A 27,915-nucleotide genomic window follows, 5' to 3' on the forward strand; every position below is an offset into this window, starting at 1 on the left:
TATGCAAATTTAAAGTGATTGTTGGCTGAGACAGCTAAAATGAAGATTACAAATACAGTATCTTTAAAATGGAAATTTTAATATTGATGTAATAATAAAAGAAAAATCATAAATTATAGAAACTAATTTACTATGTTGTTATTAATAAGAAAGGAAACTAGCTTTTCATTGCTGCAATGGATGCTTAACAGTTGTAACATAAAGCACTAGTTAATTTATGGATCAGCAGAACACTACTTTTTTTATAATGTAGAAGTAGTGTTAAAAATCTGTCCTTAGAACAAATGTAGATTCAAAAGCAGAGCAGTGACTAAAAAAATTATGCACTTAAATGTAAAGGGGTGTGTTTAAGAAAAAGTAAGCTGTCCTTTTTACTAAAAACATTATGAACCAACAATTCAGAATTATAAAAAGGCTGATTGTGGAAATGAAGTGCAAAAGCAGTACTTCAACAAAATACTGAATTAAGGTTCAGAATACTTACATGAATGAAAAATTTCAGTTTTTGATTTTTATAAATTTGCAAACTTTTCTGAAAACATGTTTCCACTGTGTCATTATGGGTTATTGAGTGTAGATGGATGGACAAAAATGTCCAATGTGAAAGTTAAAAAAAAGGAATCTACTGTATAACACAATGATATGTACAGAAGAAACAGGGTATGAATAGTATAACACAATGATATGTACAGAAGAAACAGGGTATGAATACTTTCTGAATCCACTATATAAATAAAAAAAACATGTTCTCTACTTCCTATATGAATTAATACTAACACAAAATTAAATATACTGTAACTGTGCAAAATTATTGAGGAATGGAAAAAAGTTTTTTTTTTTTTTTTAACAAATAAAGGATTACGGGAAAAATTCTATTATGCATGTACATGTGAAACAGACTGTAAATCAACACAAAGACCAGTTATAGGTTCTAATATTTTAACCCATTTTAAAATGATAAATTAGAAAAACCTTTAAGCAATAAATTATTTTTAAACTTTTTGTGGTAAAGTGGATTTTTTGGTTACTTACATGATATTTTAGAAATGTTTGTCATATACAAAATAAATATTTAGCTCTTATCACCTCCCATAAAACAAAAATGGTTTGTATTTTTTCCACCCATCATGAAGCCAGTCCTCCTAAAGCATCCTTCAAATATCTAATTAATCTTATCATTTTGTAAAGCTGTGAAAAACTCAGATAAAAGATATTCAATTTTTATCCTCACGCCACATGGCTTGTTGATGCACTGAACTTACCTGCCAGAGAGATGATGGCTTATTCTGTTTTTGGCACTGCACAGGAGGTATCTCAACACTTTGTGCGTCTGATCCTTTATCCACTCAATATCTTCTGGTACATCTGGCAGCCATTCCAGTAACCTTAGAAACAGAGTAGAAGTAGGTTTGCATACAGTAACATATATGTTCACAGTAAAAAAGACAAAAAAAAAAAAAAATTGTCACACCAGCCTATTGAAATGGTGCCCCAGAAGCAACCTCCAAGAGGTACAGCCTGTGGTCCTCTCTCACCGTGAACCTGTCACTCAGCTCTCTCTAGGGAGGTGCCCTGAGCCCTCATAAAGTGCTTTCTCCCAAGACTCTAACCCCCAGCCCATACAGTTGTGAGACACTTTACAATATTAGCATAATGCCGGGATGTGTAACAAAGCCATGCCTAATCAAACATGTGGTGATTTAAAACAAACCTATGTTCCCTAAATGTGCAGTAAGTGTGTTATATTCATGTGTGTTAGTTACTGTTATCACTTGTTATGGGTTTGTGCACTGACAACTTTGATGGTATTGATAGTTTTTTTATTTAGTTAAATGCACTTTGTAATGTGCCTGGGTCATATATTGTTCTTACTTATCAAATCGATTCCAATATGTACAGAAATGTGCTGACAGTACTCCATCATTATACACAGAAGTTCAATATGGTGTCCCGCAGGGCTCAGTACTGGGACCTTTACTGTTTTCACTGTACATGCTTCCACTGGGATCTATCATTAGGAAACATAATGTTAATTTTCACTCGTATGCAGATGACACCCAGTTATACCTTTCATTTAAATCAAATGAAGTTTCTACAATGCTGTCTTTAATTAGTTGTGTTAGTGAATTAAAGGAGTGGATGAATAAGAACTACTTGTCTTTAAATACAGATAAAACAGAGATGTTAATTGTTGGAGGGAATGATGCTGATCACAACAATATTTTGTCATCATTTAACTCCGTGGGAATCCCAGTCAATTTTACTGAATCAGCCCGCAATCTAGGAGTTATCTTTGACTCTAGCATGTCATTTAAAGCGCATATTACAAAGTTGTCCAAAACATGTTTCTTCCATCTTAAAAATGTTAGGAAATTAAGGCGCTTTTTAAATAAACAGGATTCTGAGAAACTAATTCATGCATTTATCTCTAGTAGGATTGACTACTGCAATGCGGTGTTCACTGGATGTTCAAACTGTTCTTTATACAGCCTCCAGTTAATCCAAAATGCGGCTGCGAGAATTATTACAAGAACAAGAAAATACGAACACATAACTCCAGTTCTTAAATCCTTACACTGGCTCCCGGTTAAGTTTAGGGCAGATTTCAAAATCCTTCTTTTAACATATAAAGCATTAAATGGTCCAGGTCCGGCTTACTTGTCTGAACTTATCATGACTTACAAACCAGAGCGCACATTAAGATCTCAAGATGCCGGTCTGCTTATGATTCCAAGGATTAATAAAATAACAGTGGGAGGTCGAGCTTTTAGTTACAGGGCCCCTAAACTGTGGAATGGTCTGCCTGCTACTATAAGAGATGCCCCTTCGGTCTCAGCTTTTAAATCCCGGCTGAAGACTCACTACTTCAGTTTAGCATATCCTGTCTAGAGCTGCTGATTAACTGTACAGACTGCATCTCTGTTGTTAGTCATTAGCACTTAAACATAAGTAACATGACAGTTATAATTATATACTAACCCTCACTTATTCTGTTTTTCTTCTCGGTACTCAAATGTGGCACTTGGTGCCATGGCCCACCTGCCAAGTTGTTTTGCCTGCCTAAGGAAAAGTCATCTCAGATGGAGGATTGCAGGAATCGTGGGAGAGAGGGGTCCTTTCATCGGATTGGCTGGCCCAGCACTGTTTCAGCTGTGGAATGGCCAAATGGGGGAGGCAGCTTGAAGGATGAGGTCTCCAGGACTCTATACAAATCCAAATCTTATTATGGGATATATCATCTACTGTTAAATTCTGCTCTGTACTTCTAAAATTTATATTTTTTATTTCTTACTATATTGAGAAATTGTTCTGTTCTGTGTACTGTACTGTATTGTATTGTATTGACCCCCTTCTTTTGACACCCACTGCACGCCCAATCTACCTAGAAAGGGGTCTCTCTTTGAACTGCCTTTCCCAAGGTTTCTTCCATTTTTCCCTACTAGGTTTTTTTGGGAGTTTTTCTTTGTCTTCTTAGAGAGTCAAGGCTGGGGGGCTGTCAAGAGGCAGGGCCTGTTAAAGCCCATTGCGGCACTTCCTGTGTGATTTTGGGCTATACAAAAATAAACTGTATTGTATAAACTGTATTGTATATATACACAGTGGTAAAATGGTAGTGCTGCCGCCTCACAGTAAGGAGATCATGGGTTCACGCTGAATTATTCTAATAACAACCAAAATATTTATTTTATTTCAAAAGGGAAACAAATGTCATTGCTAATACTTTGCACTATTTTGGTTTTTATGCACTTTGAGATGTGCCTGGGTTGGATATGACTAAAATGTTTGTTTATTTATTTTAGTGGAAATAAAAGTAATGCTACTACCTCAGATTCTGTTCAGTCATAGCTTTTTTTATCGTTTTTCTATGCACTTTTTGATGAGCCTGTGTCAGATGTGACCAAATTTAAGGAAACAATAATTAAACGTTACTTGTTTTTCAGTACATTCATTTGTGCTTAAAATGTGTCTGCTGCTTAATGGACACTGAAAATATCTGGCCAAGCTAAATTTCTAGGTTTGAAAATCTAACCCAAATGAATCTGTAATTGAGTAGCCCTCCTGTAAACCTTCTAAAAATGCTAGAAAGGTTTGGATAAGACTATTTACACAGGTTTTCAATAAATATGTGTGGTGACTTAAAACATTAAACTTTTAGTCAAGTGGCTCCATTATATTTTAACACATTCCTTCCTTTTTGTATGCAGATGGAAAGTTTCTAAAATGTGAAATACACTTTTAAAAAGTCTCTTGTTATTTAAGGTGTTCAACAAGAAAATTTTCTTCAGAATTTTGACTAGTCTGTCAGGTCTTTTTATAAATGTCCTGCTGTTGTGATGTTTAGACCAGGGGTGGGCAGATTCAGTCCTGGAGGGCCGCAGTGGCTGCAGGTTTTTGTTCCAACCCAGTTGCTTAATTAAAAAACAATACTTGTCAATCATTTAATTTCATGGCTTGCTAGTGCTTTAACTCTGCCATGTCAAGTCATTCTCATATCCTAGATGTTGTTTCCTTTCTATGGATATCATCCAAATGATTTGATGTCTAAAATAAATGAGTAATTCTCAGTTCTTCACTTTTTTCTCTTTGCTTTCCTTCCAAGTATTTAATTAAACCGAATAGTGCAGGATAAATACACACAGGTGTAAAGGGTAACAAGCTAAATGGAGAAATGTTGGTTTCTTTTGTCATTTGCATCTTATTGCTAATAAGGAGCAATTAAAAACCAAGACTACAGCTGTTTAAAACTAAAATAAGTAATAAGGGTTCAACATCTTTACGAGCGAGACAAATAAAGTGAAGCAGAAGTGTTACTTGAGCAATAAGTGTTTCTTATTAAGCAATTGGGTTGGAGCAAAAACCTGTAGCCACTGCGGCCCTCCAGGACTGAATCTGCCCACCCCTGGTTTAGACCAAAGAAGCACAAAGGATTCACTATTCATCAGTTTACTGTACATGTTAAGCATAGTGTCTTTTCAATTATACTCCAAATCCTGTGGCATTTAGTACAAAAACAAATACTTGCTTTAATTATACAGAACATTGATTGCTGACAGTCACAAGTTCACTACTTTATACAGTGTACTCTCTAGCAGCAAATGTATCTTTATTTTAAGCATTACCTAATAGTTTCCCTTTCTATGCATAAACCTATACATTTATTTACATTGCTCTTCATCCTCTGCCAAATATGACTATGGTTTAAGCTCCTCTGCACTGATTTATCACTCTTTGGGGTATTTTCTAATTAAAGTAATTTAGTTTAATTTGTGAATCTAAATAACTTGAATGCTATTGTAAATGTTTATTTAAATATTTTTTACATTAAAAAGAGAAGCTGACCCAGCAGTGATTCATACATTTCCCAGCTTCTATCATTCAGAAGGGAATCCATACCACAGGTACCTTATCAAAAGCTGCTTTTAAATAAATGTATATAATACTTTTCTAAGAAGTATTTTTTGTTGCTTCTTCATATTAAAATTAACCACTGCTATTGAATAGTGTCCTAATATGTGCTACAAGTAAAGTAGGAGACAAAGACACCCTATCTAAATATTGGCTAGAATATGTGTATCAGTCTTGTAATCTGCCTCTTCAGATTCTTATCATTTTGAAGTAATTTACCAGCTACAACCAAGTATTGTTTGGAGAGCCCTGGTTCACTGTCATGCAGAGGAAACAATGCAACATTCCTTTCTTCCCAGAGTACAACAAATGACTGGTAGGTAAGCCTGCATTCTTAATCAGCAAATGAATAAACTAAGTCCAATTTTTTACCTCACAGTAAAAGAGATTGCCGACTCTAAAGGTAAAGTATATGGTAGCATCATTACAGAGGCTAGACGCATTGGCAGAAGATTTGACAAGGAATGGAATAGACTTCTCTTCTCTGTGCAGGCTTCCATCAGGGCTGTGGGAGTAGCAGAGCAGACAGATACATGTTATCAAAATAATTATGAAAGATATTCTTTAAAGAACAATCTGATGAATGTGAAGACCAACATTACTTCAGCAAAATAAAAAATGTTAAATGCTTATTTCAAACTCAGAGCCATCTGAAACCCATATACATCATTATTTAAATAGTGCACACGTGTCAAAGTATAAGCAAGTTGTAAATCTGCACTTTACTGAAAATACTATAAAAATGTTCCAGGAGTAATATGTTCACAGGTATATAACAGTTAGCATTTTGTATCCATTTCCATCTTAAAAAATGAGGTGTGAAAATATAGCACCACTAGTGCTGGGCGGTATACCGGTTCATAACAAACCGTTTTTTATTTTTGTTATGATATGGATTTTTCTTATACTGCAACACTGGTTTAAATTACCTAAACAACGTTTGGAATGTGGCGCTGTGGGAAACTGTTTAAGGGGGACCTTTTTCACTGCTACACCGCTAAACACATGCAACGGAGTACATGCGTTAGTGGAGGTGTTGCGTGGGGGCTCTTTTTCACTGCTACACCGCTAAACAGACGTGCAACAGATTACATACAGTAGTGGAGGTGTTGTGCGGTGAAAATGAACAGAGAACATTCCGAAACTGAAGCTGTAGCAGACGATAAAGTTGAACATGATGACACAGAAGAACTTTTGCTAGAAAAAGGAGTCACGTCTGTTGTCTGGAGATACTTTGGATTTAAAAGGTCAGATTTGGACCATTATGTTCAAATGTGCGAATACTGTTTCTATACTACTGGATAATACTGCAAGCCAATTGTACTTGTTTTATTTTTTTCAATACTATGTAATGTACCTGGGTACTGTGTAATAGTGTGATGACATGTTGAATTTATTCTCGATATTTCCACTTTAATCTCGACGCTTATGATGAGAATAAAGTCGACAGGTTGACTTTATTCTCGTAATTTGTTATTAAAGTAGAGCATCGTAAACTAAACTTCATCTTAAAAAGAATATTTAAATTTACTAGATTTTCTTATACCCTGTCATAAGTCATGTAGCACATTAAATGCTTTGTGTTAAGTGTTCCCAGAGCCATGTTAATCGCTACGTGCTTCTAAAACTGACTTCCTTTTGCACTAAGAGGAGGTGCAGGCAGCACACAGAATACATACATTTCATGATATTCCTGCTCCCTGAACATTTAGAATGCTAAGATAAATACTTGATATAATTTTCATGATGAAATGCATTAAAGCATGTATTAATCATGTGGGGGCACGGTAGCATGGAGGTTGCACTGCTGCCTTGCAGCAATGGGGTCCCGGTTGTTCCTTGCTTTGAATTTGCATGTTTTTCTGGTGGGTTTACTTGGCGTGCTTCTGTTTCCTTTCAAAGTCATGTAGAATGTGGGGTTTTGTTATGCTATATTAACCCTGCTAGTGTATGTGTTGCTTGTATTCACCCTTTGATGTGCTGGCGCTACATTCAGGATTTGCTCCTGCCTTGCACACAATGCTTACTGGGATATTTACACAATATTTAAGTTAAACCTGTGCGATACCTATTCATACATCCAGTTTTTTGGAGCCTCGTCACACCTGCCATAAAGTTCTCTACACTGAACATACACCAGGGGACCCCTTACTGCAAGGGAGCAACACTACCGTGCATGTTTAATACCTGCTTTAATGCATTTCATCATGAAAATTTATCTTGGCCTTCTACATTTTTAGAGAGCAGGAATATCATGAAGTGAATGTATTCTGTGCGGCGATCGCTTCCGGCACCTCCTGTTAGTGCAGGAAAAGTCCATTTAAGAACACAAAGCATTTAATGTGCTACATTATCTTACGATGGGGTTTGAGAAAATCTAGTAAATTAAACATTGATTTTAGGATGAAGTTTAGTTTACGACATTCTACTTTAATGACAAAATAAACTATGAGAATGAAGTGGAAATGTTGACTTTAATCTCGACATATAGTTTTTTTTTTTCTTCACTGTGGCCCTAATACGCTTCTGTAGGGCTATACCACAAATAGCATTATAAATGCAAGTTGCAGTTTTATTATTTATGTATATAGCTTAGCTTGAAGCAAGGTCCTTATTAATGCAGTTTGCCTTAATGATGGTTCAGTTGGTAAAGATATCATCACCAAGTTGCACTTGTTTTATTTTATTTTAATTTGGTGAATACTATGTAATGCACCTAGGCTTTGAAGTCTTGGAAGTAATAGTATTATTACTGGAAGTTGTACTATTATTTATTTTATTGTTATTATTTATTAGTTTAAATATTATGCAGTTTAATTATGGTAAAGTTGTTTAAAAAGTCACTTTAACGTGTCAGTGGACAGAGATTGTTAACATTAACAAAGTGTAGTTGGTTATAAAAAATATTTACTATTTATTCCTTTTCTAAGACATGTTCAGTGCAATACAACTTTTGACAAGCACCTATGGATATTTTGCTAAGTCTAAATGCCTCTCTGGATGGTTGAAAATATGTTGTCAAAATTTTAGTTTAAGTTGTTTGCAAACTTTGTTCAATAAAAAGGCTCTATATTTTGACTGCATCTCTCATGCAATGTGATTCCTTCTCTTCATTAGTGCCACCCCCTTGAAAACTATCACTTTATGGGGCCATGCAAACCTGTATTAATACTTGTGTGCACATTAAAAATGTTTTTTTGTACAATGTACAATTCTCATGACAGTGGAATAGGTTATTCTTAGCCAGTAATTGCAGTGGAAAATGTGGTTAACATTCACTCATGCATGGGAAAAAAATACCGTCCAATACCGTTAAACGGGTATAATTTTGAAAAATACTGTGATATAGAATTTTGGTTATACCGCCCAGGCACTAAGCACCACATTACCTCTGTATTAATATGAAAATGAAGATATATTCTCCAGTTCTGTGAATGTTGCATTTCAAAATCAATACCCTGCCCATTAATATTGGATCTCAAACATACTCAGCAATCTTTAAATAAATTATATTACAAAATACTTAAACAGGCACTTTGATACAGTACTAATGGTAACAATTTTAGCCCTTTAACACACTATTGTCTATCTAATATATAAAGCAGAGTCGATTTTTGTTTGTCCTCCATACAAATCTGCACCGGGTGTCCGATCACCACCAAACTGGGCATGGGACTGCTTTGTGACCAGGAGGAGGTCATGGGGTATGTTTGGTTAGGAAAAATGTCCTTGGTGAAGCGCAGGACACCTTTTGACCGACACAACGTTCGCCACACGTCCCCGTACTTCTCATCGACAAGATGGCCGCACGATGCAACAGACGTTAACCACGGCGCCATCTAACGGCATGTTTGGTCTATGTGCATCCCTCTTTACCAATGTTTCTCAAGTATGAGAAAGCCGACTGCTTTCATTGCGTGACGAGGAACTGCCGTATGGATGTAAAACGTGAACTTTCTGACTGACTGGTGCTATTTGTTCGCTTCCTGACGTATTGTTAATAATGTACATTCATCTCACTCTGATGCTTATTCCGTACGTAATACCATGTGACACATTATAATTGTTCTGCTTTTCGCTAATATACCCATGCCACCAAAAAAAAGACGTAGCATTAGGCATCAATTTGGAAAATCTATACTTTTCACATGGACAACTCTACGTAGCATGCTCTATAGTGGGCAATCCTCACAATTTGTTCATTTTCGGAACTCCAAGACAAGACAAAAAATATAGTGTATCCAAAGCCTCTAAAATGACCACTTATATTAACTATTACAATAAAATGTCAATCAGAAAAATGTTTGTTCGATTTCTGTGTTCTGTTTCTTTCATTTTGGAAATTCACCAGTTATAGATTCCCGGGCAAGGCCGGGTACTCCTGCTAGTACTAATTAAACTTTAAACAGGGAGAGAATACAGTAATCTTCATTGGAGGCTTGAATCCAATAGCTTCTTAGGTATTAATAAAATAAGCCTCTTTTGAAATCATCTTCTCTTGTAGCTTGTTACTGTGCTTATTTAATACTCATAACTTTGCTTCAACTGACTGCCGTTGGCCATCCTTCACAGTATGCTAGTGCTGTTTTTTGAGTTTTTTACCTGTGTCATTTTCCATGCGCTTTTTCATTTACTGAACTGGACAATTTTCCAAACTTTCATAATTGTTGGTTTAAATACTCAATTTCTCAAAATTACCAAACTCAACCCATTTTCTACCTTTTATTTATTCCCATAGTTTAAGAACACTTTCTCTACATTCTTTTGTAATTCTCTTTTTTATATTAAAGTACCAAGCTGTATTTACAAAAAAATAAAACTGCTTTTTGTGATAGCTACCAAATTATACTAAGCTGATGACTGACATTTACATTTGTTTGCTTGGCAGATGCTTTTATCCAAAGCAACTTACAAAAGAGGTAAACATCGAGTAACACTAGGATAGGGCCTGTTAGTGTAATAGGACAGGTAGCAAAAGTTGATTGCCACAAGTGAAAAGATGTGATAACTAATAACTTATAGTCATAAATTATAATTGATAAAGCAACAGATAAACCAACAATATAAAGGATCACAGAGCAAATAATTTTTTCTATCAATTAGACAGATATTCACAGAACAGATGGGTTTTCAATTGCTTCTTAAATACCAGTACATATGGAGGTAGGTAGCCTGTTCCACCAAGTGGGACCTACTCAGGAAAAAAAAGTCTGGACTGAGACTTGTTACCACACATATGTGGCATCATCAGACGCTGTCCACCAGCGTACCACAATGGGCAAGAAGCAGCATAGCACCTCACCAGTGTCTCCATATACTCAGGTGCTGACCCACTGACTACTCTGTAGGCAAGCATTATGGATTTGATTTTAATGCGTGCTGCTATAGGGAGCCATGTAGCGACCTGAAGAGAGGAGTGACATGTGCCTGTTTTGGCTGGTTAAATGCAATATTGCTTACTTGCTTTAAAATTTTATTAATGCTAAAATGTACATATATTTTTTTTATTTTTATCATATAGCAATTTCTGATGCTTGCTTAAATGACCACTAAATGATGTGTCGTCTGTCAATATATGATGACAATATGTGATTATCTGGAAATCAACTTACTAACCAACAGAGCTGTAAATCTCAACACATCAGAAAATCTCTCTTTGCCCTTCACCTACATACAACTAATTCTACCAAGATCTTCTTTTATTGACATTTTTACTATTTCAAAGCTTCTCTGAAACACTTTAAAAGACTACTTTGTGGTTCTGTTCCTCTGGAACAATGAAACGTATACAGTAATTCTGGATAAGCCGTACATATTTCAACAATGATGTAACATTCTCAAACCCCATTAATCCAATGCAAGTCTGGAGCCTATCCCAATATCAACAGAGCCTAGGCAGGAGCCAGCCTCAGACAGGGCACTAGTTCTCAGTAGTATCCATTCACACAGATATCCATATGCACTAAAAGCCAAATCAGAACTGGCAATCACCCTCATATGCACATCTTTGGGGATCAGGGAGCGGACACTCAAACTCACTACAGACGAAGACCGAATATGGGCTTCAAACCCAGGACACTGGATCCATGAGGCAGTAGCACTAAACATTGAGGCACCATGCTGCCCTAATTTCTATGTTATAGCGATCAATTTAGAGGGTCAACTTCTGAGATCAAAATGTATGGTTTTTATAGTGCCTATTTAGAACAAACAGGCAGTAACTTTACTTTTGAGGTAAGATGACAGCTCTCTTTTGTTGACAGAGGGCTTTCAGGGGGTTTAGCAGTTGGTGCTGGAGAATCAGAAAAAGAAACGTGTAGATGAAGTCATCTTACCAATGTTTTTCACAAAGGCAAGCACTCATTGCATAGGTCATATACCCTAAGTTCTTGTCTATAAGCCGGACTCATGTATTAGCCGGAGACCAAAAATCATACGAATTTTTAAAATAAAATCGTATCATAGATAAGCCGGACTCATGGATAAGCCGAACGTACTATAACCTATAACTAATAGAAGGGAGGGAGGTCAGTGGTCTCACTCGCGGCCATTTAATTTCTTTAAGGGGGGAGAGAGTGTGAGATATTGGCGTCTCTCTCACTCCCCGCATGGCGCGGTTGGAGCGGCCGGAGCGCGTTCTTTCTGCTCTGGGCGTCGCCGAGTCAACACGAGCGTGTAGCGGTCATTTAAATTGTGATTTTATATGTAAGCATATTTAAATATATATCGCGGATTTCTGCGGACAATGGGTCTTTTAATTTCTGGTACATGCTTCCTCAGTTGGTTTGCCCAGTTGATTTCATACAAGGGACGCTATTGGCAGATGGCTGAGAAGCTATCCAGCTTACTTTCTCTCTCTCTCTCTTGCGCTGACGTAGGGGGGTGTGAGCAGGGGGGCAGTGTGGAGCTGCTTCCTGAAGGACATGCTGCACGGAGCTTCGCATACTTAAAAGCTCAAAGGGCACGTATTGATTTTTTTTTATCTGTCTCTCTCTATCTCTCTCTCTCTCTCTCTTCCTCTCTCTTCCTGCTCCTGACAGAGGGGGTGTGAGCTGCCGCCTTCAACAGCTTTGTACCGGCGGTGCTTCGCATACTTAAAAGCCAAAAAGCCCTATTGATTTTTTTTTTGACTGCTTGCTTTGCACTCCTTTGAAAAGGAAGATATGTTTGCATTCTTTTAATTGTGAGACAGAACTGTCATCTCTGTCTTGTCATGGAGCACAGTTTAAACTTTTGAAAAAGAGACAAATGTTTGTTTGCAGTGTTTGAATAACGTTCCTGTCTCTCTACAACCTCCTGTGTTTCTGCGCAAATCTGTGACCCAAGCATGACAATATAAAAATAACCATATAAACATATGGTTTCTACTTCGCGGATATTCTTATTTCGCGGGTGGCTCTGGAACGCAACCCCCGCGATGGATGTATAAGCCGGACTTATGTATAAGCCGATATTCTATTTTTTCATTTTCACAACTTTTTTCCTTAGATAAGCCGCGGCTTATTGACAAGAACTTAGGGTAATAATACTAAAGGCTCATTGCTAACAGTTTTGAGACAATATATTTAAAAAAAAAGTTACTGATAAACTCTAATTTGTTTAATTAAATTTAGACCAACTAGAGCTTTTAGAGTGGAAGAGATTTTCATTATTGCCTGGGAATCCTCGTTCCTCCTGCTTCAACAAATACTTACTCTTTATTAAGATGAATATACAGAAGAGCCAATAAGGCTTTAATAGTAGAAATCAATATAAAAGGATGTAAGAGGACAGTGCCATGAAAAAGTCTTCATCTACCTATTTTCTGTTACTGGAAAGTTTGGACACTTTCAGATCTTGAATCAAAATCAAAAACTGTAACTGAAAATTAAATGAAAATGATAGGTGAAAATAATATCAAAATAAAAACAAATAAAAAAAATGGTCTTGTTTGCTGAGTGTATGAAATAAGGGAACAACTGGCAATAAGAAATGAGCAGTATTTTAAACATATTAAAACAAAATTTAAATATCAGGTAAAAAAACACAGGCTGCACCTTTTTAAAATATAGTAAAAGATCATTCCTATATCTGTTTTATCCAGTTCAAAATTGTAGATTGTAGAACCTTGTAATATACAGAGTAAGGTTCAATAAACCCTTACAACCTGTAAAAACAAACAAGATTACTTGCTTAGCCTTGCCAATAATATATACTGTGCAGTATATGGATTTTAAAATTCTGTTCTTCAATCAAGAGCTGCAAATGTACAACAAAACTTCCTTCAACAACTTCAAGGGAAAACTGTAGATAATCCAGCGCCAGTCCTAAACATGGACAACTAATTTTTTGTAATGGTGCTTTTAAAAGAGTTCTTTTACTCAACTTGTAGGATGCATTTAGAAAATGAAACATCTGTAGATAGTTTTAAAGTGAACTAAAGATACATTTTTATGTATTTACTTATGCAGAGCTTCAACTATAGCTAATATTAAATAGGATATTGAACAAGTGTTTCCCTTTCAGTTACTAACAGTAAATAATCTCTCTCTCTCTATATATCTATATCTATATCTATATATATATATATATATATGTCTATCTATATATATCTATATCTATATATATATATATGGAAGAGAAGGTCTGTGATACGGTTTTCATATTTGCAGCTGGAGATCCACAAAGGGAGAAAAAATGAATCACGTATCATAAAGTAGTTTTTATTCCTGAGCTTTCAACCCCTACCAGGGGTCTTCATCAGAGGATAATGCTTAGACTTACAAGAATCAAAGGCAATATATAGCAACACATTAAGTGTTCATGAACATTGCAACGCTGTCAGAAGAAAGGACGCACTATCATTGATCTATGCACATACTAAATCAACAGGACATACATTCAACTGGGACAATGTAAAAGTAAAATTTAAGGCCAGTACTAAAAGTGGCAGAGAGTTGGCCGAGTCTTGGCTATCAAATGAAAACGCCATCAACAGACACTTGGACATAAATCCAGCATATGCTAACTTAAGAAGAACATGTACAAAATAAATAAACTATACAAGCCCCCCTCCCCTCCCCCACCCGATCATACTGACTTGGTCACCTCCCCCACCCCCTTGATGTGTTGCTTTATATTGCCTTTGATTCTTGTAAGTCTAAGCATTATCCTCTGATGAAGACCCCTGGTAGGGGTTGAAAGCTCAGGAATAAAAACTACTTTATGATACGTGATTCATTTTTTTCTCCCTTTGTGGATCTCCAGCTGCAAATAGATATATATATATATATATATATATCTATATATATTATATAAAATCCAACGTCTATCTGTTTGTCTGTCTTCTTTTCACAAGAGAACTACTTAACAGATTTCGATCGGGATTTTATCTGTAATTTGCTTGACCATTCTAGTTGATTTTGCAACTACTCTCATCGCACTAAGAATCAGATTGCTTGCAGGAGCGATATATTCGTGCTAATCTGAGACAGAGGCTGCAGGCTGAGGGGAGGAGGAAGCGTGACGTCAGAAGCAGGGAGCCGGGCAGGGCCAACCTCACTGTCTTCATATTCACTTTTTTTGATTTGGCTTATTGAATGATTTGTTTGTTAGTATTGAAGTTCCTTAATTGTAAAGATGCAAGGATTTAATTTAATTTAGTAATGGCTTACTAACTATCATCTTTGGGACACACTAACACAGAGATCTATTTCACAGTAAATACTCTTGAACTACACCCAGTGATGTAGCTATAAGATAACAACTCAGCAACTGACTCTGCAGTAACTCTTCCTTCTGCAGTCTTTATTTACCTCTATGCAATCTTGGTGGCAAATGATCAAAAATATGATCTTCTATATCAGAGTTTTCTGTGAAGACCTCAACAACATCTTGTCCTTCTTCTTCATCTCTCTCAGCAGAAACAGCAGCAGGACTCTGGAGTGGTCGTCTAAATTGTACAAGTCCTGCAAAGTGAAAGAGAAGTGTTTCTTAAACTTTGGGTCACATGATGTCAGAATTTGGGTCATGTGGAGTCATAAATTACAATAGTGAATACTTAATGAGAACAGGTTGTAAACAATTTGCTGAAAGGCTTGTGATGGGTTGTTGCTTGCAAAGTGGATAACAATCCCCCATGACAACGGCCGTCTGCGATTCCCCAAAGGGGGACAACAATTGCATGCGACACTCCAACGGTGACGGAACAGACAACGATCAGCAACAGTTCCACAAGGTTGATGGATCCACTGGATGGTGCTTCATGGCGATTGCAGGTCGCCAAGACAAGCAAAAAGCAAAATTAGGTTGCGCAAAAAAAAAAAAAAAAAAATTTTTTAAGATTCACTGTTTTAGCTACATTAATACAATTCTTTTTCAATTATTTTTTGTACAATGTAAAACAGACAGCCTGAAATTAAAAATGCTGCTGCTAATGTGTTTACTAGAAACCTGCACAAAGGCTACATTAACACTCAGCTCACTTAACTGCACTCTCTCTCTCTCTCTGCAATATATTCTTACCTTGAAATCAGACTAGTAACTAACATAGCTTTAATTCTCAAAACCTCAAAGTCTGTCTTTGTACAACCTCTGGAACACAGAAAAGTATACCTCAAGATAAGCTGTGCACATTTGTACACCGACATAACATTCTCAAATGCAATTAATCCAATCTGAGACTCGAGCCTATCCTAGGATCACTAGACCCAAGGCAGAAGGTAACCTTGGAAAGGGCAGTAGTCCTCTGCAGTCCCCATTGATGCAGACACCCACAAGTACAGGAGGTCAATTCAGAATTGGCAATCATCCTCTGATGCACATCTTTGGAGATAAGCGGTATGTCTACCAAACTCCACACACACAAGGAGCAAGTTTGGGATTCAAACCCAAGACACTAGATCCATTAAAGCCAGACCAATTAGAGCTTTGGTATGTATGTTCATTTACAGTGGATGACGTTTTCATTAATCTCTAGGATTCCAGGTTCATGCTGCAGCATCTAGCCTCAAAAAATACTACTATATATTAATGTAAATAAAGTGTAACAATAAGCCCTTTAAGAGTGGAAAGCAATGAAACAATGGAAAAGGATGCAGCAGAACAGTGCTCTGAATGAGCCTTTGGCCGCTCCCTCTTTTTAGTGTTATTGGAAATTTTTGACACCTTCAGATATTGAATCAAAATCAAAAATTTGGTAAAGGGTATGAACGTGAATACAGTAAACAACACTTTTTTTACTTATTTAATTTATCTAGTGAATATTTGCAGGAGTGACAGCAAAATCCAATGTTTTGCCTCAGCAAAGGTCAGCATTCATGACTCCACAATCAGTAGGATTGGATACGGGAAAAAGCTGGCTTCTCTGGGGAGCAGCAAGGTGGAAACTACTACTAACCAAAAAGAACATGAGTACTCATCTCTCATTTGCCAGGGTGCACCTAGAGGACCCCCAAGCCTTTTGGAAGAATGTTTTTTGAACAGAAGAGACAAAGGTGGAACATTTTCAATGAAATGGATTCCATTATATTTGGCATAAAGTAAACACAACCATTCCACAGTAAGAACATCACTCCAACAATCAAACATTGTAGCGAATGTATGAGGATATGGGAAAGCTTTGCTGCAGCAAGGCCTGGACAACTTGCAAAAATTGAATGAACAATAAACCATGCTCTGTATCTGGTAATTACTGTGGAGAATGTCCAGCCACCTGTTTGTGAGCTGAAGTTGAAGAATATTTCAGTTATATAGCAATTCAATGATCCAAAACACATTTTCTAAATCTCCTGTCATCTGTCTTTGATACAAAAAACCTAAATATAAATGCAGAAAACACAAGAAAAATATATTTCTTCCTAAATGTAGTGCCAGCAATGCAATAATGCACACCACTGAAACAATTCTGTTCCAATCTCTCATGTAGTGAAAATGTCTCAATGTACAGTATGATCGGAACTTGTCTTTAAAGTTCTGAAAGTGCAAACTAATTAACTGGTTACTTGCTACTAAAAAAACACGTGCTTTTATAGATAGATGTTTCATGCAACTAAATTGCAGTCATAGGGTTTCTCTGAAACTCACCATTTTTTTTTTATGAAATACATGGCATCCTTGTAGCCTTGTCGACACATAGCTTTCATCACCTAAGTGAAGAAAACTAGGTTAGAATATTAACTAATACCACTAAGTTTATGAGTATTCTTGCAAGAATTACTAATTTATTACTGAACAGAAGTTCTTTAAAATGTAATACTATTTGTTTTGGATAAGAAAATTTTGCTCATTTTGTAGCAATTAGATGAGCTGGTTCAAAATGAAACTTCCTACCTGAGGGTCTGGAGGAAACAGAGCCTTAGATAAGCGGTATAGGTTGGTTAGATTGAACTGGATGCTGGTATTTGTAACCCGCAGTTCATGGATATTGGTTGAGCTGTCACGAGGGCAGATGTCACTCTCCCCAGAGAACGGAGAAACAGTAATGGTGTTCTTCATTTCATACTGTGGCAGGTTATCAGTAATTCCACCATCGACATATCTCTGTGCATGGAAAAAAGTTATAAGAAATTCAAACAAACTTAAAATTAGACGGCATATATTTTCCATAAACTTTAAGATCACATTTCAGTCCCTTTTCAAAAATCACCATGACTATTTGCAAATTGTAAGTAAATTATCTGATCGAGATCCTTATATACTGTATAATCCAGCGAAGATTACATTTTTTTAAATTGAAGTTAAAATAATAAAGCATTCTGTTACTGCTCAAAATGTTCAACTGTCACTTTCTTATCTTTTCCTCACATTAATCTACTCTGATGATTGATTCATTATAAACAAGCATTACTGGTCCTTTCAAAACACCAGGATTGGTAATTTTCAATTAATTTCATCCTGCTGTGCAAATGTCAGTCATTATCCAACCCGCTATATCCCTGGGGTCTGCTGGAGCCAATCCCAGGCAACACAAGTGTGCAAGGCAGGAACAAACCCCGGGCAGGGTGCCAACCCACTGCAGGGCACTCGCACACACCAAGCACACACTAGGGACAATTTAGGATCGCCAATGCACCTAACTTGCATGTCTTTGGACTGTGGGAGGAATCCAGAGCACTCGGAGGAAACATGCAAACTCCACGCACGGAGGACCTGGGAAGCAAACCCAGGTCTCCTTACTGCAAGGCAGCAGCGCTACCACTGCGCCACCGTGCCGCCCTCTGTGCAAATGTATGTTGCTTAATTCTAATTGGATAATCGGATAGTTCATTATGCTCCAGTGAATCTTGAAAACCCAAACCCATGGGCAAATAATGCGCAAAAAAAAAAAAACCAGCATTAAAATTACATGTTATGCTTGACCCTTTGCTAACATTACTCATGAAAAGTTAGCCAGTTGTTACTTTTAAGGTAACTTGTACTCTCACAAAGCAATTCATGAAGCTGTGGTGAAGCAAACCTCCGTTATTGGTTTTATTCTAATGCCATACATATTGTACATAATATTGCAGCATTCTGTGGCATGAAAGAACATTCCCTAGGATCACGGTGCAATATATATATAAGTACAGGATAGGTCCATGACAAATAAACAATTATATTATACTATATATAGATAAATAAATAATAAATAACAACAACTAATAATAAAAACCGCAGTAACAAAAGTAAGCAAATATTTCAAATATTTTTTACAATTCAAACAAGAAAACCGTTACATTACTCACAAGTACAAGTGGTGTACAAGAATGAATCTTCACTCCCTGTTGACACATCATAAACTCAGTTGCTGTACCTAAACATGTCACATAGGAAAGAATTTGCCCTGGTGGGATAATAAAATCCCAAATAATTATAATATTTAGAAAAGCAAGCTGTCTTTTCCTTACACAGGTATTTGAAATATAGCTGGTCTGAATTATAGTAAAACTGCAATACCCCACAATATACATTGACAAGCAAACCAAGTTCATGAACTGTAAGACTGACTTAATTAATGATACTAGAAATCACCACAATCTTCTTTAGCTAACCACACCTATTCAACCTCTTCATGTCAAACTCACTTTAATGGTAAGCCTGAACACATTCTTATCCTCAGTTGTTCTGGCTGAGAAAAATATCAAAAACACACTGTAATTTGTATCATTTTTCACAGGTTACAGATTAGTCCTTTGCATACTGCAGTATTACACACTGCTTTTTTTTTTTTTTTTTTGGTATCATGTTTTTACTGTGGTTTGCAGTTGAATTTGCTTGAGTTTATGTATTATATTATTATACATTATACACTTTTATATTATACCATATTATATACAGTGTACACTTTTTATATTATACCATTATACACAGTACAGTATCCATTACACAAGATGTGTAACTATTTTTCTGTTTTTTTGCTGTATGTTCTGTAATTATATACCATTTGTGAGATACTTTTCTTGTATCCTATAAATGAATATGCTTAAAGCTAACAATTTCAGACATGTTTCCTGCTTAAACCCATTGTAAATGTTCATTAGTTGTAACGGTTGCCTGGAATATGTGTGTGTCACTGTGAGGTTGTACCTTTTCCCATTCCTGTTATTAGTGTTATTAACAATATAAGGGTTATTTTGGGGGGGGGGGGTTGGGGGGTGCATGTGTAAGGGATTGTATTTTTTTGTTGTTTATTTTATGTAATGTGAGGATAGATATTGACCATAGTTTTTGTGGGCTATAAATGCATTGGTATTAAGGGACTGTTTTGTGTAGAATAAAGGGTATACGGGAAATTTATTGGGGTGTGATATTGGCCTATCCTTTTATCATCTGCCGTCACCTAGGACAGATTAGTGGTAGCAATCGTCTCATGTTAGCGCTCGAGATGAATTGTTACAACATTATCATGACACTCAATCCAAAACTTCACTGATGATGCTGAAAGTGACAGATAACACTTAGCAATAAATTTGAAATTAAACATTACAGTATTCATAGGCAATTTCAATTGATTATCTTTCCAGAATTCTTCATCAAACAATCTAGAAGCCAAATGTTTGCATAAAAATGAGTCAGATTGCTTTGGGCTCCAAGGATAAAAAGGTTTAAATGCCCAAAACATCCTTATTCTCTGAACTGGACTACTTTATAAAAGCACTAAAACAGCAATGAAAGCATATGTAGAAATATAGCTAGTTTACATATTATTTCAATTTTCAATTCAAACATCTTAAAATGTTTATTTAGGTGTTTTGACTGCCTCTTCCTTTAAATAGGTCAGTACAGATGTAGCAAGACAAAAAGAAAGCATGTGCAAGGTTCACTGTTCTTTTCACATCTTTGGAGTTAATACCTTAAATGAATCACGCAAACTTTATTACTTTGCAAGCAGCTGACGTCAGAGAAACAGATGGACTTTGTCTTGCAATATTGCAATGCAATATGTATTACTTTTTCCAGATAACATGCGTGTTAGATGCTTGGGTCTGATAGTTACTCAATTCCTCTGATAAACGGGCAGATTGTAGGATTCAAAAGCAAACATCACTGCTGCCACCTTTATGAAACTGATGCATAATACCTCATAAAAGAGTAAGCAGTTGTGAGAGCTGTTTATGCTGTGGTCAAAATCCAGTGAGCAGTGCACCCAACAAACAAAACTCTTTTCAGTGCATGGAGAAACTTTATAGCAGCATGAATGCAGTAGCTAGCGTAAGAATTTATGCAGATACAGAATCTCGCAAAAGTGAGTACACCCCTCACATTTTTGTAAATATTTTATTACATCTTTTCATGGGACAACACTGAAGATATGACACTTTGATACAATGTGAAGTAGTCAATGTGAAGTAGTACAGCTTGTATAACAGGGTAAATTTGCTGTCCCCTCAAAATAACTCAACACACAGCCATTAATGTCTAAACCGCTGGCAACAAAAGGAGTACACCCCTTAGTGAAAAATGTCCAAATTGTGCCCAAAGTGTCAATATTTTGTGTGGCCAACATTATTTTCCAGCACTGCCTTAACTCTCTTGGGCATGGAATTCACTAGAGCTTCACAGATTGCCACTGGAATCCTCTTCCACTCCTCCATGACAACATCACGGAGCTGGTGGATGTTAGAGACCTTGCGCTCCTCCACCTTCCATTTGAGAATGCCCCACAGATGCTCCATAGGGTTTAGGTCTGGAGACATGCTTGGCCAGTCCAGCACCTTTACCCCCAGTTTCTTTAGCAAGGCAGTGGTCATCTCGGAGGTGTGTTTGGGGTCGTTGTCATGTTGGAATACTGCCCTGCGGGATGTCACAATACATGTTGGCATTCATGGTTCCCTCTATGAACTGTAGCTCCCCAGTTCCAGCAGTACTCATGTAGCCCCAAACCATGATACTCCCATCACCATGCTTGACTGTAGGCAAGACACACCTGTCTTTGTACTCCTCACCTGGTTGCCGCCACACACGCATGACACTATCTGAACCAAATAAGTTTATCTTGGTCTCATCAGACCACAGGACATGGTTCCAGAAATCCATGTTCTTAGTCTGCTTGTCTTCAGCAAACTGTTTGCGGGCTTTCTTGTGCATCATCTTTAGAAGAGGCTTTCTTCTGGGACGACAGCCATGCAGACCAATTTGATGCAGTGTGTGGCATATGGTCTGAACACTGACTGGCTGACCCCCCCCCCCCCCCCCACCCCTTCAACCTCTGCAGCAATGCTGGCAGCACTCATCTATCTATTTTCAAAAGACAACCTCTGGATATGACGCTGAGCACGTGCACTCAACTTCTTTGGTCGACCATGGTGAGGCCTGTTCGGAGTGGAACCTGTCCTGTTAAACCACTGTATGGTTTTGGCCACCGTGCTGCAGCTCAGTTTCAGGGTGTTGGCAATCTTCTTATAGCCTAGGCCATCTTTATGTAGAGCAACAATTCTTTTTTTCAGATCCTCAGAGAGTTCTTTGCCATGAGGTGCCATGTTGAACTTCCAGTGACCAATATGAGAGAGAGTGAGAGCGATAACACAAAATTTCACACACCTGCTCCCCATTCACACCTGAGACCTTGTAACACAAACAAGTCACATGACACCGGGGAGGGAAAATGGCTAATTGGGCACAATTTGGACATTTTTCACTCAGGGGTGTACTCACTTTTGTTGCCAGAGGTTTAGACATTAATGGCTGTGTGTTGAGTTATTTTGAGGGGACAGCAAATTTATACTGTTATACAAGCTGTACACTGACTACTTTACATTGTATCAAAGTGTCATATCTTCAGTGTTGTCCCATAAAAAGATATAATAAAATATTTACAAAAATGTGAGGGGTGTTCTCACTATTGTGAGATACTGTAACTACATACTGTATCTACCAACACACAGTAAAAATAGTATCCTTCCTAACTGTCTAATTAAAAAGATGATAAAAACAAAGAGAGACAGTGGTTTTTTTTAATCAAAAAAAAAAAAAATGACAGCATTAAGCTTAAGTATACACCTCATCATAGATGAACAATCTGGTCATTTTTAATGTGTGTGATTAGTTTTTACATATAACCTGTTTTACTTTCTGACTAATTTCCAATTTCCGATTGCTTTTTATTTCAAGATGAATAGTGCAGTTAGTTCTTGCCAGGAACAATGTTGTCCTGCCATAATCACAATAATTTTGTGTAGCACTTTTAACTTTAAAATAATATTTTTGGTAATATTCAGTACCATTAAAAAGTTACAATTATACTCAAATGTTTAATTTAATTTGTTATACCTGCCAAGACATATTATACTCAGACAAATCTCAGGCACATCAAGTGACATCTCAGATTTTTACAGCTTTTTTAAAATGTTCAGTTGATGCTATAAAAATATATAAATGATCTTTGAATGAATGATTAATTTAATTGATAAATGTGATTTGACTGCTGCAAGTTAAAATGCCTACAATGCCAAGTAAATGATGTTATGAACAGATGAAGAATCAAAGTCAAAGTCAAATAAATTAAAAATAGAATTAAAATTTAAAAATGTAAAAATTAAAACACAACAAGACAAGACATTGTGCAAAGATAGGACAAAGAAGTAGCAGCAATATTGATGTGTAAGATATGTAATAATAAATAATAGATATAGATAATACAGAAATTATCAGTGTATGATAATAGTTGTTTAAGACATGTGTAAATCATTTAATTTATTAAATAAACATCCCAAAAGCTAGTAATTGTGAACAAATCCATAATGTAAAATTGAAAGGTTCAGTTATACAATTAGTGTACTCTATTTGAAATTTATACGGATGAAGAATTTTTACTGTATGCTCTTATGTGCAGCATTTCTATTCTGATTTAAAAAAAAATCAATTGGTCACCTTTTGACATCAAGCAAAACAATGTATTGTTCTGAGCTGGCCAATTTTCATTTAAGCAAAACATATATTAGTGGAATTTGCAAATATTAGCAATTGATGTGTCAGTTGGTTGATATAATATGTGTCAATTCAGTACAATACCATACAGATACAGGATGTGTCCATGTGTCTATTGAGAAAAGCCCATTTTAAACATTTTAAATTACTGAAACATTTAAAAAGTTGAAGTGACTCTATAAAATCTTTTGTTTACCATAATTTGGTTATGACCAATACAGAAAATGTGTTTGCAGATCTACAGGGCCCACTTAGAGCCATCAGTCAACTTAACCTGTAATGCTTTGTGATGAGGAAGGAAACAGGGGTAACCAGGAGAAAAATCTTACATAGGCACCAGGAAAATGCACAAATAGTGACAAGACTGGTATTTAAAATCAGGGCTTTGGAGCTACAAGGCAGCACTGCAAATGGTAACTTCACCATGCATTTAGTTTCTAATTTTAATATATTGTATGTATTTTGAACTAAAATTATTTCATACACATACATCTAATAAAATAAAAGTGGGTAGGTAATATTACTTTAAAGCTGACCCCTTGGGTATTTAGGAAGGATCCATCCAACTTTGGTATAATGTTGTGAGAAAAAAAAAAGTATAATATATACATATATACACATATACATATATATATATACAGTAATCCCTCGATATATCGCGCTTCGCCTTTTGCGGCTTCACTCTATCGCGGATTTTATATGTAAGCATATTTAAATATATATCGCGGATTTCTTGCTGGTTCGCGGATTTCTGCGGACAATGGGTCTTTTAATTTCTGGTACATGCTTCCTCAGTTGGTTTGCCCAGTTGATTTCATACAAGGGACGCTATTGGCAGATGGCTGAGAAGCTACCCAACTTACTTTTCTCTCTCTCTCTCTTGCGCTGACTTTCTCTGATCCTGACGTAGGGGGATTGAGCAGGGGGGCTGTTCGCACACCTAGACGATAGGGACGCTCGTCTAAAAATGCTGAAAGATTATCTTCACGTTGCTACCTTCCGTGCAGCTGCTTCGTGAAGCGACATGCTGCACGGTGCTTCGCATACTTAAAAGCTCGAAGGGCACGTATTGATTTTTGATTGTTTGTGTTTCTCTGTCTCTCTCTCTGCTCCTGACAGAGGGGGTGTGAGCTGCAGCCTTCAACAGCTTTGTGCCGCGGTGCTTCGCATACTTAAAAGCCAAACAGCCCTATTGATTTGTTTGCTTTTCTCTCTCTTTCTGACATTCTCTGCTCCTGACGTGCACTCCTTTGAAGAGGAAGATATGTTTGCATTCTTTTAATTGTGAGACGGAACTGTCATCTCTGTCTTGTCATGGAGCACAGTTTAAACTTTTGAAAAAGAGACAAATGTTTGTTTGCAGTGTTTGAATAACGTTCCTGTCTCTCTACAACCTCCTGTGTTTCTGGGCAAATCTGTGACCCAAGCATGACAATATAAAAATAACCATATAAACATATGGTTTCTACTTCGCGGATTTTCACCTTTTGCGGGGGGGTTCTGGAATGCAACCCCCGTGATGGAGGAGGGATTACTGTATACACATATACATACATATACATATATATATATATATATATATATATATACACATATATATATAAACATATACTGTACATACATATACATATTGTAGCAGATAGAGGCTTTGTCCACCTCTTGAACCCTCAGGTACCACTCTGAACACCAGGTGTATAAATATTATTTATTTTACAAATATATCGTGCACAAAGCACTCTCCACACCACTCTCATATAAACCACAATTCTCTCTTTACTAACCAATCCTCCTCGCCCAGACACTTTGCCCTCCTACCTCCCAGCTCAGCTCAGTGTCTGGGCTTTCCCATAGTCCTTTTATATCCCCTGACCCGGAAGTGGTTCCTGGCCAAACCCACAAGTCCGTCTTCCTCCCGGGTCAGGGTAAACAGTCCTTTTATTCATCCCGGGAGCACGTCGCTCCTTTCCGATCACGTGATGCTGACGCACTCCCGGGTTATAGGGCACACAAGAGCCCACTAGCCCCCCTACAGCGACTCCCGGTGGCCCCCAAGGTATCCAGCAGGGCTGTGTATATATAAACTACAAAGTCCATGAGGCCCTGCTGGAACTCGGGGCACCATCATGCTGTCCGGAGGGCTCCTCCTAGCGGCCTGGGGGTGGCGACCGGAGTCTGTAGCCGGTCGTCCATCACAATATATACACATATATACACACATATATATATACACTAGCAAAATACCCGCGCTTCGCAGCGGAGAAGCAGTGTGTTAAAGAGGTTATGAAAAAGAAAAGGAAACATTTTAAAAATAATGTAACATGATTGTCAATGTAATTGTGTTGTCATTGTTATAAGTGTTGCTATACACACACACACACACATAAACATATATATATACATATATACATATCTACATATACACATATCTACATATATATATATACACATCTACATATATATACACATATATATACATATCTACATATATATCTAGACATACATACAAAAATACATTGACAGATATATATATATATACATATCTACATATATATATGTAATTGTGTTGTCACTGTTATGAGTGTTGCTGTCATATATATATATATATATATATATATATATATATATATATAATATACACACACACACATAAACATATATATACATTTATGTACATATACACATATATATACATATACACATCTACATATACATACAAATATATATATATATATATATATATATATATATATATATATATATACACACACACATACATATACACACATATACATATATACATACATATACATACATATATATATATACACACATACATACGTACATACACACACACATATATATATATATATATTTACATATCTACATATATATACATATCTACATATATATACAAATATATATATATTCATATCTACACATATATACACATATATCTAGACATACATATATACATACATACATTGACATATATATATATATATATATATATATATATATATATATATATCAAATGAATGTGAACCTTTTGTAGGGTCTGTCCCTGAGACTTATTGTCATTGCGAAGCAGAGACTTAGTGGAAATTGGAGGCGTTTGAATTGAAATGGGAGATCAGAGGGTATAACGGGGATGCGAGGAATAAAAACTCTCTCCCCTGAGCCACCGCCAGTAAAAACAGTTGCCTGAATGAGGTTCTTTTGCAGACACGTGACCTGAAGTCTCGTGCCGTCACAAAGTTTCAGTGGCTGTACGCAAATCCACAATCGGTTTCATATTGTTTTCTTACGTTAGCAATTAGGTAATGTGTTTTTTGAACAGGTTTGATTATTGAAGTGATCACTCCTGTTGCGTTCAGTCAGTTCACGTGAGCCGCTCTCTTGTGTGATGTTGCGATGTCCACGGGTTTATTTAATGTTAGCTAAGACCCGGCAGTTAAAAGTTTCTCGCTACAGCAATTTTAACTCAGTCACAAAGTGATCCAAACTGTCGTTTAAACCTCGTGTCTTCTCATTAAACTTGTATCTCGCGAATATGGCATTGCGAAGGGCAGCGGGTCATTTCACGTGCTTACATGGGAGGCGTGATGACGCGATATATTTTGATATATATCAAAATACCCGCGCTTAGCAGTGGCGAAGTACTGCTTTAAAATTTTTATTAAGAAGAAAAGTAAACCTTTTTAAACTGAGGGAAAATGAATCAATAATTATTTGTTAAGGATCTATTTGTATAGTACGTTGTCAGTTCTCCCCTCTGGTTGTAATATGACGAAGCTGTGTGCTGAGCTTACTGTTGAGCATGCAACGTACAGTTGGCCATGTGAAAAGCAGTCCTGCCTTAAATCAATCCCAACCTTTTGTAGGGTCTGTCCCTGAGACTTATTAATTGTCATTGCTAAGCAGAGCCTTAGTGGAAATTGGAGGCGTTTGAATTGAAATGGGAGATCAGAGGGTATAACGGAGATGCGAGGAATAAAAACTCTCTCCCCTGAGCCACCGCCAGTAAAAATAGTTGCCTGAATGAGGTTCTTTTGGAGACACGTGACCTGAAGTCTCGCGCCGTCACAAAGTTTCAGTGGCTGTACGGAAATCCACAATCGGTTTCAT

General features: G+C 36.7%; 1 protein-coding gene across 1 annotated transcript in view; it reads right to left on the reverse strand.

Annotated features, from left to right (window-relative positions):
- Window positions 1-27,915, reverse strand: part of pnpla2 (patatin-like phospholipase domain containing 2) — a 122,813-nt gene that overhangs the window by 20,190 nt on the left and 74,708 nt on the right. Inside the window, exons 4-8 of the mRNA XM_051922082.1 lie at window positions 17,716-17,925; window positions 17,474-17,531; window positions 15,201-15,356; window positions 5,779-5,911; window positions 1,263-1,385 (exon numbers count right to left, since the gene is read on the reverse strand). Coding sequence (XP_051778042.1) covers window positions 1,263-1,385; window positions 5,779-5,911; window positions 15,201-15,356; window positions 17,474-17,531; window positions 17,716-17,925 — 680 coding nt within the window. The remainder of the gene's footprint in view (window positions 1-1,262; window positions 1,386-5,778; window positions 5,912-15,200; window positions 15,357-17,473; window positions 17,532-17,715; window positions 17,926-27,915) is intronic.

The sequence above is a fragment of the Erpetoichthys calabaricus genome, chromosome 2 (assembly GCF_900747795.2).
Source record: "Erpetoichthys calabaricus chromosome 2, fErpCal1.3, whole genome shotgun sequence".
NCBI classification, from domain to species: domain Eukaryota; kingdom Metazoa; phylum Chordata; class Cladistia; order Polypteriformes; family Polypteridae; genus Erpetoichthys; species Erpetoichthys calabaricus.